Raw genomic sequence first — 13070 nt, forward strand, 5'->3', positions numbered from 1 at the left:
GGAGGTGAAAGGGGGGGGTGGAGGGGAGGTGGAGGGGAGGTGGAGGGGGGGGGAGGTAAATGGGGAGGTGAAGGGGGGTGGAAGGGAGAAGTGGAGTGAGGGGAGGTGAAAGGGGGTGAGGGGAGGTGATGGGGGGTGAGGGGTGGGTGAGGGAGAGGTGATGGGGGGTGAGGGGTGGGTGAGGGGAGGTGAAGGCCGCTCACTCACCCGTCCGGCAGGTCCCACGGTGGATCTGAGGCGGGAGGCAGCGTGTTGTGGCCGCTCTCCCGCTGTGTCCCGGGCGCTCGCTCACTCCCCGCTGACTGTAGCGGCGCCGGGGGTGGGGGGGTATCGGGGAGACACTGACACTGGAGGGGAGGGGGGGTGGAGGGGAGGTGAAGGCCGCTCACTCACCCATCCGGCAGGTCCCATGTGGATCTGAGGCGGGAGGCAGCGTGTTGTGGCCGCTCCCCCGCTGTGTCCCGGGCGCCCGCCATCTTGGGCACTCGGCGCCGCGAGGCAGCCTGCCTGGCCACTGGCTATTCCCCCGCCGGGGAGGGGTGAGTTGTAGCGCCGGGGAGGGGGGGGCATGTATATGTGTGGGGGGGGGAGAGGTGGGAGATATAGAGGGGGGGTCTCGCACGGCCGCTGACACTGGGTGGGGGGGGGGGGGCGCTGAAGGGGTAATAATAGTGTGTGTGTGTCCCGCTGAATGTAGCTGCGCCGGGGGAGGGGGGGGTCGGGGTGAAAGCGCGGGAGACACGGGGAGAGGAGGAGGTGCGCGCGGGTGCTGCTAACTGTGAGCCCCGCTAATGTATGTAACAGTGTGTGTGTGTGTGTGTGTGTGTGTGTGTGTGTCACTGTGTGTGTGTGTGTCACTGTGTGTGTGTGTGTCATTGTGTGTGCTGTCTGTCACTGTGTGTGTGTGTGTGTCCCTGTGTGTGTGTGTGTGTGTGTGTGTGTGTGTGTGTGTCACTGTGTGTGTGTCACGTGTGTGTGTGTCTGTCACTGTGTGTGTGTGTGTCCCTGTCCCTGTCCCTGTCCCTGTGTCCGTGTGTGTGTGTGTGTGTGTGTGTCCCTGTCGTGTGTGTGTGTGTCCCTGTGTGTGTGTGTATGTGTGTGTTGTGTGTGTGTGTGTGTCCCCTGTGTGTGTGTGTCCCTGTGTGTGTGTGTGTCCCTGTGTGTCCTTTGGGCCCGTCACTCCGCTCAGGCCAATGAGAGGTGTGCGGGGGCGGGCGGGCCAAGGGACCAATGAGATTTCCCCTAGGGACACGGACATCCAGGCAGGCAAACATACAGTGCTTTCACTAATATAGTATAAGATAAATCAAAGTTCTAGTAGCCTGTAGTGGCTCTGGAGGAGTGCCGATTGTATGCTTTAATAGATCAATTTGAATAGAGATAAAATTACAGAGCACAGGTCTTTTGAAAATCTCAGCGGTGTCTTCCTCTAGTCTTATTACACATAAAGGTGACACCTTTTAGAAGGTATGTGACAGTGTCCCTGTCCTTATGGATTAAAGACCTAGCAGAGTGGATAGGTTCCAGCATACATGGAGTTAATTTCCCTTGGATAAGCTACCCTCAGGTGCAGCTAATCAGCCTGGTCTGAATGAACAAGGAAGTCTTTTAAAACAGACGAGAGAAAGACAGAGAGAGACAGAGAGAGAGATAGACAGAGAGAGAGACAGAGAGAGAGACAGAGGGAGAGATAGGGAGAGATAGAGGAGAGACAGAGAGAGAGACAGAGAGAGAGACAGAGAGAGAGACAGAGAGAGAGACAGAGAGAGAGACAGAGACAGAACAGAGAGAGAAGAGAGAGGAGAGAGAGAGAGAGAGAGAGAGAGACACAGAGAGAGAGAGAGAGACAGAGACAGAGGGAGAGACAGAGAGAGAGACAGAGAGAGACAGAGAGAGACAGAGAGAGAGAGACAGAGAGAGAGAGAGACAGAGAGAGAGAGACAGAGAGAGAGACAGAGAGAGAGACAGAGAGAGAGACCAGAGAGAGAGAGACAGAGAGAGAGAGAGACAGAGAGAGAGACAGAGAGAGAGAGAGACAGAGAGAGAGAGAGACAGAGAGAGAGAGAGAGACAGAGAGAGAGAGAGAAGACAGAGAGAGAGAGAGACAGAGAGAGAGACAGAGACAGAGAGAGAGAGAGAGACAGAGAGAGAGAGAGACAGACAGAGAGAGAGAGAGACAGAGAGAGAGACAGAGGGAGGGACAGAGGGAGAGACAGAGAGAGAGACAGAGAGAGACTGTTTTCTCCAGAGAAGGGGGGGGGGGGGAGATAGAAGTGCTCCCCAGCTGCGGAAGCTGGTACAGACAAGTTTCTCTGGCCTCAACGTAGGGCTTAGTTCTCCTAGAAAGGAAGGATGACAAAGCTGTGCTGAGAAGCAGGGATGTCTGCTTCAAAAGGACTATGATAAGCAAAACCCTTATTATTGTATGCAGAGACTTTGTTACATTGTTGCATATGCCAGGGCATGTTTTGGCTTGGGAACCAGCTTAGCTGGCCATCCAGTTAGCAAGGGATAAAGCTATAGTCTAGTCAGTTTCCCTAACGGGAATAGGTGTTTATTTGATTTTCTTAAAGGGGACAGTGCACCCAGAGTTTATTTGTTTGTGGCTAATAAACCACTACAGTTAAAGTTTCATACCGTGTCTAGCGTCTTACTGAGCCTGCCGCGAGGCCGTCCTGCCACAATACATGATTACTCAGCAAAGCAAGTTTAATAAACAATACAAAAGATTATTCAATCATGACTTTGTCAAACATTTTCAAGAGCATTATTAAGCACTTGCTAGTTATTATTAGATATTAGTATACAGTCCAACAGGTTGAATGGAAGAGCAGCTGAGCCACAGAGTTTTTATTTGAAGTAATTCAGAGACATATTTATCCTCTCTCCTGGCGTCAATATTTGAAGGTATTTTGCACGTGTATTGACGATTGTGGTCAATAAGTTAAGCTAAGAGGTGAGAGACACACAACCTGTAATGGGCTATGGAAAACTCCCAATTATCTGCATCAAATATAACATGCAGGGTTAACAAGTTTGTTACATTTAATGCAGCCCATGGAAAAAGTGACAAATAAAACGGAGTATATCAAAACACGCTAAAGCTAGGGTGACCAGATTTGTCCAGGCAAAAACCGGGACAAATGTCACATGCGCAGTCAGCACTCACCAACTGCGTATGTGCAAAGAGCGCTTGCCGACTGTACATGCACGATCAGAGCTTGCTGGCCGCACGCCCCGCAAATGCCAATTGCGCAAGCACACGCGCCGCAAGCAAGCGCTGATCACGCATGTGTAGCCAGCAAGCGCCGTTTGCGCATGCAGGGCCAATGGGCTAGAAAACTGGGACAACACCCAAAAAAGTCCAGAAAGCCCTTAAAACCGGGACTGTCCCGGCTAAACTGGGACATCTGGTCCCCTAGCTAAAGCTATCAAACATATTTACCTCTTCAGGCCCAGTGCCCCCGACGGCTTTCCCGGGGGCCCAGGACTAGAGATTCAAGAGCCCCCCCCCCTCTTTTACACCTCCTAGCTCTTACCCCTCTTTCCTCATGTATTTATCTCCCCTCTCTCACTCCCCACCTTCCCCCTCTCTCATTCTTCCTCACTCCACCCTCCTACACCCCCTCTCTCCTTTCACACTCAATGACCCCCTTCTCACTCAACCCCCCCCACCCTTACACTCATTCCTCCCCTCCCGGCCACACACACACACAATTCCCGCCCACACACAGACACAAACACACAATTCTACCCCACAATACCCCCCCCCCCCACACACACATACACACACAATCCACACAAATCCCCCCACAATATACACAATACAACAACTGCCCCATACACATAAAACAATAGCCCCCATACACAAAATGCAATAAACCCCATACACAAATTACAATAACTCCCCCTCTTCCCATACACAAAATACAATAACTCCCCCTCTTCCCATACACAAAATACAATAACTCCCCCTCTTCCCATACACAAAATACAATAACTCCCCCTCTTCCCATACACAAAATACAATAACTCCCCCTCTTCCCATACACAAAATACAATAACTCCCCCTCTTCCCATACACAAAATACAATAACTCCCCCTCTTCCCATACACAAAATACAATAACTCCCCCTCTTCCCATACACAAAATACAATAACCCCCGTCAGGGCCGTCTTAACAGCATTATAGGCCCCCGTGCAAAGCAGTGCACTGGGCCCTGCCTACGCAACCACTCACATGAATAAAAATGTAAATTATCGATAAAATAAACGTATATTTATTGGTACCTCCAGACATGGGCGTCCGCAGAAATTTTTTCGGGGGGGGCATAATTTTAACGGCCAGTGCCCGTGTAAAAGTGGTGGTGAATGCACTGTGGCGAGCGATCCCGACCAGCACAAGGGGAGTTCTCCCCCCCGAGAAAATTTTGAAAAAAAGAGTTGGCAAATGGTGCATTTTCAAGCAAATTTGAGAAAGCTTGAAGGGTAATAAAGCAATTGTGAAAGTGTAGTTATGACATAAAAAAAAAAGCAGCTACTCAGGGTTGCAGGATCTGGTGGGTGCCTGGAGAACTTGCCATGTCACTCTGGCGCTTAAGTGCAGAAATTCCAGCCATACTACTACTTTTTAAGGCTGCTTCTCTGTGCAGGATCCTCCGACATGATGTGTGCCAGGTGGGGCACAAGAAAAAGAAATGGGGATCATTAAATACTCTGCTCATCACTGGGCTGGCGGTATTGAATAAACTGAGGGTTGTAGATGAGCTGCAGGGAGTTGAAAACCCCCTTTAAAGTTCTCCTGCTAGGAGATCCAAGCTTTCCTTGCATAATGCATAGTTATATTGGTAAGATGAGATTTGTGAACTTCAAATAACTCACCTACAATGCACTATTTATTGATTACAGCCCTGTATGCAGTAATAGAAACTTGAAAAAGGAAAAGTGTATGTGTGTGGCACACAGTGTGGGTGGGTGGGTATATATACTTCTAATCAAAAAAGACCCTTCAGTACTGCAAAACCAACTCTTTTTCAAAAAACGAAGGAAAACAGAATGTTTTCTTTATATAACCCTCACCCAATAGGGCTTCCCCTTGGTGGCATGCTTCATCATTGGGTCCATCCCGTTTCGCTGCGGAACGGGGCATGCTGCGACCTACGAGCTATGTGGGAGCACTTATTAGTATTACTGTACACACACACAATATATATATATATACTGTAGTGCCAGATTTCACTTGCCACAGCACTAGATTGCACCCAAAACACTTGCCACACAGCACCAGTTATAACCCCACAGCACTTGCCTTAGCATTGGATGGCATCCACATCATTCACCAGATATAATCCCACATCCTCCACTCCCCTGTTTTTCTGGGTGCTTGCTTTCCCTCGTTCTTCACTGTCTGCTTCTCCTTGTTTTTCAACAACACACAAGACACAGCGCAGGTTTTTTTTCTATCAGGCGCTCCCTCTCTCTCCCCATCTTTCTTTTTCCATCCATAGTAGCATCATGCTCCTTTGTCTCTCTTTTGCTGTATCTATTTTACTTTTACTCTCTCTCGCTGCTCTCTCACTCTCACCCTGCCCCTGTCTTGCTTTTTCCATAATATTTCTCCATTCTCTCGGAATCTTTCTCACTCTCTATTCAGTTCAGCTTAATAAATAGCCACCATGATACATGTAGTGGCACTGGCACCCAGCGAAAAGTCGTGTTGTCTTTGTACCCTAATTTTCAAATTGTTGCCAATTCCAAATGCTACCTCCTGCCCCCTGAGGCGGCAAAACTACTGTGGTCTGTGGATTATTGGATTCAGATTTCAGAACTAATTGCAGTCTACTCTGCAGAGTGCCTGGGCCGCAGAGAGAGTGCTGCTGCCTGCGTCTTCACTCTTCAGCAGACTCACTGACTGTGAGCCTGCGCAAATTGACGACGAGTCAGAGGAGGCGGGAGCATGATGGGCGGGAGGCCGCGTGATGTGTGGTCAGAGTCGGACCATGATTGGTCCGACTCAGGGACTGGGTCATCAAGGGACGACGGCGGCTCTTTCAATGGTAGCGCTCAGTTACCAATGTTGAGTGGACTTGCTGGCTCCGCCGCAGCGCAATGGCGGGCCCGGCCGCGGCACAGATTGGTCCCGACTTGGGAGTGAGGCGGCTCTCATTGGTAGGTAGTGCTACCAATGAGAGCCGCCTCACTCCCGAATGCTACCAATGACAGTGCGCTGCGCTTCCTCCTGCGTAGCAGCGTAGGCTAGCCTACCACTAGCTGCCTGCCGGGGCGCCAAAGGGACCCACCCACCTCCGTCCCGGTCCTCCCAGAGTCTGTTTTTGGCATTTATAGCGCCGTTAACGTACTGTACGGCGCCATAAACGCCAAAAATAGTCCGGGACTGCGAGTGATCCCCCATTGCCCCCTCCTGCGGACGCCCATGCCTCCAGACATGCAATGCAGACATGCCAACTCTCCTCTACAAGTCATAATTTTTCTCCTTCTACCGAGTTAGCGGGAGATTTGTATGTTGAGGCGGGTGGTCGGAAAATTAGTGTTAAATTCTGGTCTGTGCATAGATTAGCGTGGGGCCCCAATGCTCGTGGGGCCCGCGGGCAACTGCCCAGTGTGCCCATGTGTTAAGACGGCACTGTCCCCCGTCCTCCCATATACAAAATACAATACCCCTCTCCTCCCATACACGAAATACAATAACCCCACTCATACACAAAATACAATAGCTCCCCCTCATACACAAAATACAATAACCCCACTCATACACAAAATACAATAACCCGACTCATACACAAAATACAATAACCCCACTCATACACAAAATACAATAGCTCCCCCTCATACACAAAATACAATAACTCCCCCTCTTCCCATACACAAAATACAATAGCTCCCCCTCATACACAAAATACACACGCACACCTTTGTCACATCATTGCGGGTTGTTTGTTCAACTCTCCAGATAATCATCTGGACAGATCGTAAACAGTTCCAGGAAGTATGGGAACGCAACTGGAGCGGAAGTCGGGGGAATGGTCAGCTGGGGTCAGGTTATTGCCCGCCGCACCGATCCGCATGCGGACGCGATTAGACGGGCCCAGCTTCCGCCGCGCACAAAAAGGGAAAAGGCACGCTGTGGGCCTGGCAGGAGAGGGGCCCACAACAGCTGGGGAGAACTGGAGCCCGACGGCAATTAGAGGCCCGGGCAGCTAGACAATAAAGTTGGGCTGGGCCCGATACCCAGCACTTGCCAGGCCCCCCGCTGCCACCAGGCCCAGGACAGTTGTTCTGGCTCTCTTCTCCCCCCCCCCCCCCCCCAGGAGAGTTAAAATCAAACCCTCAGTTATTTCTGGGTAATAAATCTCCTATCCTGACCTGGCTGGATTAGTTTCAATTATGTGGAGTTTGTTGATATCCCAATTAACTCCTCCCCTCAAAACACATAAGTGCCTAGTTTAGCTCACCTACTTTGTCAGTCAGTGTCTTCGGGAATTACCCTTTTGCTGGCGGCAAAGTGCTTAACTGAATTAGTTCTAAACTTTACTACTGAGGTTATTCACATGTCCATGGTTCGTTGGTTGGTTATCTGTGTCTCTCTACTTCTGCTCCTTGAGGTATCTGTTTGTCTCTACTATACAGAACTTCACACATGGGGGTGAGCAAGAAGCCTCTCGCTGTGCAACGCGCTTGGAGCTGCTGCGTCGCGGATGTGATGAGGAGCATTTGATAAATCCCCAAGGGTCCGTAAATGTCCAGCAGGACACACCCCTGAGTGACAACGCTGAGCAAGAGACTGTCACCCAGCTAGCCCCCCAGAGAGTGCTTGTGAGACTCCGCCCTGGTGAGAAAACACAGACCCAATGTCATTTAGATGTCGGGTACAAATACAAATCAATGTGGAGCAATTTTCTGAAACACAAAGGAAAATGTTTATTGTGCATCAATTTGTGCCAGTGGCACATGTACAGTATGAAGTTATTCATCTTGTTCCTTGCATTTAGTGCAGGTGTACTAGGAGCAGAGGTTAACCCCAGGTCTGACCTGGCAGGTTTATTTACTGTTAAGAAAACAGAAAACTCATTGTAAGATGAAACTGACTAAATCCTCCACCAACTCATCCTATAGAAAGTGTAATGTATATTGACACAAAGTGAAGCAGAATGTGCTGGGATTTGCACCTGTTTTTGTGACACTTCATACAAATCACCCTGTATCACTTGTGCTAATGGTTTTAAACCTGTGTTCCATGGATCCATGAGATAACACAAGAGGTTTCCAAGGGTTCTCTGAGAAACTTGGTTTTGGCTGAAGGGGAGGGGGGGAACCGGACAAGTATCCCCGTCCAATCTGTGCTGCAAGTTGGGCCCGACCGAGGTCAGGGGGTATTGCATTTTGCGTGGGGGAGGGCGGGGTTATTTCATTTTGTGTGGGAGGGGGAGGTGTGTTGATAATGACATATTAAGTATTTTAATCAATCTAGTGTTTCAGGGGTTAATGTGGTTACAGTTTTTCTTAAAAATACAAGATATTGTGTTTATGACAGGTCAAGACCCTTCCTGTGTCTGTGCTGATCTATAAAGAGGGTTTAATTAGGGGGGGGGGGGTGAGCATCACTAAAAGTGAAATATATATATAGATTAGAAGGCTGTGAATAATCACATGGGGGGCTGTCAGCCTCAAAGGAAACTGTGACAGTCTTGAATGATCCCTTCTGCACCACAGAGAGAGGTGACAAACAGGTCACCACTTACTTGGAGGACTTTATTAAAAATGAGGATATCATGGGACATCATCTATTCTGGGTAATAACAGGTACATATTTGGCATAATGGCAATAAGACAAATCAAATCGTACCACACAGTGTGGGTAAGAGGTGCATAAGACAGATAACTGTTTCTCCTGCTAAAATAGACAAATGAGCGTGAGGAGGGGGGATTGAGGGAGCGGGATTGAGTGAGAGGTGGGTAATTAAGTGATAGTGGAGGGGGGGAAAGAGTGTGCGAGGTGGAGGAGTGGGGAAGGAGGTAGGTGGGGGGAGAGAGTGAGTGAGGAGGGAAGGGGCGAAGAGTGAGAGAAATACATGGGGAGATTGGGGGAATAGAGCAGGTGGCTAGTGAGGAGAAATGTGAAAGAAGGGGGTGGCTCGCAAGGCAATGTCCTACTGGCACAATATTACTCTAAAAATATGCCACACCTATACAGCAGGGCCATTTACCAAGTGGTGCTAAGGCATAAAACACTTTATTACGTTGTAAAGTGACGACAGATATTGTCGTGTAGTCTCACTGATCCGTGCACAGAATATAACAATGACATCATATTATACAGGTTCTGTGTCACACAAATACTGCTCCACAGGACAGTGTCACAGTTCTACAAAAGATAATCATACAAACAAGGCTCACAAAATCTGACAATAATTTTTAATGGAGGGGGGCTATGTACCAAGCTTCTGAAAAGTGTCTTGACCCACATTAAACATGTATTTTATTCTTAAACTTTTCATCTGAACCTGTTAAAAATAATTGTTTGTTATGTTTATTACATTTGGCACAGGTCTGTATTAGCATGTTGGGATTGTATGAATTCACAAATAGGGTGGGAATTGACAACCTCACATGCAGAATCTGATACATTGCATGATACTCTATCAGTCTATCTGCTGCAATATTCCACCCAAACTCTTTCTGTTACTCCGTGTAATCAAGTCCCGCAGCACTCTCTGATGCAAGCTCAAGATCATTGTGCAAAACCTGTTCCATTAGTCTCAATTTAAAGGCAAACCAATTTTGAGCTTGATAGCTAGGACTCTCTCTCAATAATAATACAAACTTTATTTATATACTGTAGTGCTTTTCTCCCAATGGGACTCAAAGCACTTCAGTTACAAAAGGGAAAAAGAAAACATTTAAGATGATAAAAGAGACTAAACACAAGAAAAGATACAATACAGGATGGAACCTGTACCTTACTAGCTATTAAATGCTGAACAGGTTGTGCTTCATTAATTAAATGCCTGGGTAAACAGGTAGGTTTTGAGTCTGTTTTATAGATTTCCACAGATGGGCCCTCTCAAACTGTACAAGGCAGATTGTTCCAGAGAGTGGGAGCAGCGTGGCTAAAAGTTCGGTTCCCAAGAAAAGGGAGGATCTGGGAACTGTTAGGAGTCCTTCGTCTGCAGATCGAAGTGAGCGAATGGGAGTGTAGGGAACTAGAAGCTCTTTTAGATAACTGGGACCCTGGTCATGTAGTGCTTTGAATGTCAACAGTATTATACACAGATGTGTCATGCTGTGGGACACAAGTACAGTGTACTACTGTACTAATAAAGATAAAATAAAACAGTGCTACCGTGACATACAAGCAACATCACACTGATGTAGATAAAGAAAATGCCGGCTCAGGTCTGTGCAGCAGAGCAGAGGTAATGTCTTATATGGTGCCATGTTCACTTGGACACAAACTCCCTGAGATACCACCCAATACAGTGATGCAAGAAAAAGCCCGGGCGCTACCCTATAGAATTAATTTGTGGGGTGATAAAATTCTTAAGATAGAACAATACAACCTTAAAAAGTAGATAAGGGTCCCCTCTACTTCCAAATCTCTTCTGTCTGTGTAGTCCCTCAACCTGTGCTCCCCCATTTTTGTTTGTTTTTCACCACCCAATACAGACCATGCTTCACACTAATACGATGTCCCACTGCCACTTTGTGGCCTGTTTGTGAATTTCAGGGGAACGGACGAAATTTCAAGTGCGGTTCAAGCGTGCGGAGGGGTACCCCATTGACCTGTATTACCTGATGGATCTGTCCTACTCCATGAAGGATGACTTGGAGAATGTGAAGAAGTTGGGCAGTGACATTCACGCGGCATTGCATGGGGTCACCAAATCTGTGCGCATCGGTGAGATCCAGGAAACCAATATCACATTACACACCTGTCTCCCACCTACAGTTAACCCCGTCTCTACCTGAGGGACCTGCAATGCCTTCTGCCATTTTGCTTTTAAGAGGGGTCAATAAAAGCAATGATCATAGATCTCAAACATACAGTACAGCTACACAGATACAATTTTCATTATTTATTCTTACATGGCAGTGTTATTGTAGTCAGTGCTTAACAATGTGACGTATATGGAAACAGGAAAAAATACACATTGACAGCAGGTAAGGGCATTTTAGTCCATCTATTGTGATCATTTTTCCTATTGCTTGTACAGCATAGGCTTTAACCAGTCAGATTGGATAGTGTAGCAGTGCTGATCTAATGTCATTTTGGGCTGTAGTATTTCTAATACTAATCAAGGTGCTTATATTGTAATATTATATTACCTATTAGCCTGTATAATTAAATAAGGAGGCCCTGGATGAGCTCAATATCTTTTCTACTAATTTACTACCTGACGGGGGGGGAATTACACATCTGAGAATCTGTTCCTGTAAATGAGACGCTCTGTGACAGTATCGTTTTATAATTCAATATCCTCTCTTCCCCCTGCACCTCACGTTTGAACGAATTGCTTCATTATCACAAGCAATTATTTTAAAGCTTGTTTCATTTTTATTAGACACATTCAAGGCCAAGTTTTAAAAGTCATATTAGTGGTGTGCTCTGAAATGAGCCTCTAACTCCTGGGCTTATCTTCTTTACATGTCCTTTGGCTTTCTCTGGTGGCCTATTTTCTGGATCACACATACTGTACTTGTAATAGGACACCCCTTCTTTTTTCAATATAATTGTATATATAATTAGTACTAGTTTGAGTGCTGCATTCTAACATTTCAAAGGAAGTTGGGCAAATGCATTCAGGTGTAACAGGGTTGTAGAGACAGGCGGAGCAGAGAAGAGTCAGTTCTTGGCAGGGCAGATGGTTGCTGCATGGGATTAGAGATGAGGGAGTGGCAGAGGCGTATATGATGATAAAGCAAGCTTATGTCTTTGTAACAGGGTAAAACAAGAAGCACATTGATAAAGGGGATGCATTGCAGCCTTTTCTGCACTGAAAAGATTGAAGGGCTATAAGCCGGGGTGGGTGCTGGGAACAGGTCTTATTGCCCTGGGCCATTTAAAGTCTGAGAGTCCAGTGGCACTGATAGAATGACCAGTGTTTGTTGAGATATGATGCTAATAGCATCTGCAAGGCCCTTGAAGAGATTAGTTAATGGTGTAATGCTCTACAGGTTTTGGCTCCTTTGTGGATAAGACGGTACTGCCCTATGTGAGCACAGTGAGCTCTAAGCTGCAGAATCCATGTCCATCTAGGACAGAGCGCTGCCAGCCACCTTTCAGCTACCGCCATGTCCTGTCGCTGACCTCGAACCTCACCCTGTTCCAGCTGCGGGTCAGCGCAGAGAATATTTCTGGCAACCTGGATGCACCTGAGGGTGGACTGGATGCCATGCTGCAGGCCGCCGTGTGCACAGTAAGAGCACAGAAGACACCTTAAAATGAACACACACAACATACTAAAGAGATACTCTAAGCACTCCAATGTTATCACTACTCACATTACATGCAGACATACCAAGACATCCAAAACATGAACACACATAAACCCAAACATCCCAATCCACACTGATTCCCTAACCCAGACCTGCACAACTCCAGTCCTCGAGGGCCGAAAACAGGCCAGGTTTTCAGGATATCCCTACTTCAGCACAACTGGCTGAATTAGTGGCACAGTATGACTGAGCCACTAATTGAGGCCATCTGGAGTTGTGCAGGTCTGCCTTAACCTGTTCCTCTTTATCCCCAAAAACGATCATCTAGATATCCTAGAGTGACCTCCCAAACACCTAACATCCAAATGTTATAACTGCCAGACCTACACACCCCATGCTGATCTTATATGTTACTCACACAGACACACACTATGTAATCTTCTCACTCAACAGACATCTGAAATACTTCACTCACACACACAACTCAAATATCCATCACACTCATCTCATAATTCTTCCATCACTCTCCTTTCTGTTCATCCTTCTTGTTCTCACTATCGCTCTTGCTATCTCCTGTATCTTTCCAAATCCACCTCCTTCCTCTGCCTATATTTTAA

General features: G+C 47.3%; 1 protein-coding gene across 2 annotated transcripts in view; it reads left to right on the plus strand.

The window, feature by feature from the left end:
* ITGB7 (integrin subunit beta 7) overlaps positions 1–13070 on the plus strand; it is a 97963-nt gene that overhangs the window by 57514 nt on the left and 27379 nt on the right. For both annotated transcript variants that reach the window (XM_075591831.1, XM_075591832.1), the window contains exons 4-6: positions 7648–7849; positions 10745–10915; positions 12193–12434. In XM_075591831.1, the coding sequence (XP_075447946.1) occupies positions 7648–7849; positions 10745–10915; positions 12193–12434 (615 nt within the window). The remainder of the gene's footprint in view (positions 1–7647; positions 7850–10744; positions 10916–12192; positions 12435–13070) is intronic.

Source organism: Ascaphus truei, chromosome 3 (genome assembly GCF_040206685.1).
Source record: "Ascaphus truei isolate aAscTru1 chromosome 3, aAscTru1.hap1, whole genome shotgun sequence".
NCBI lineage: Eukaryota > Metazoa > Chordata > Amphibia > Anura > Ascaphidae > Ascaphus > Ascaphus truei.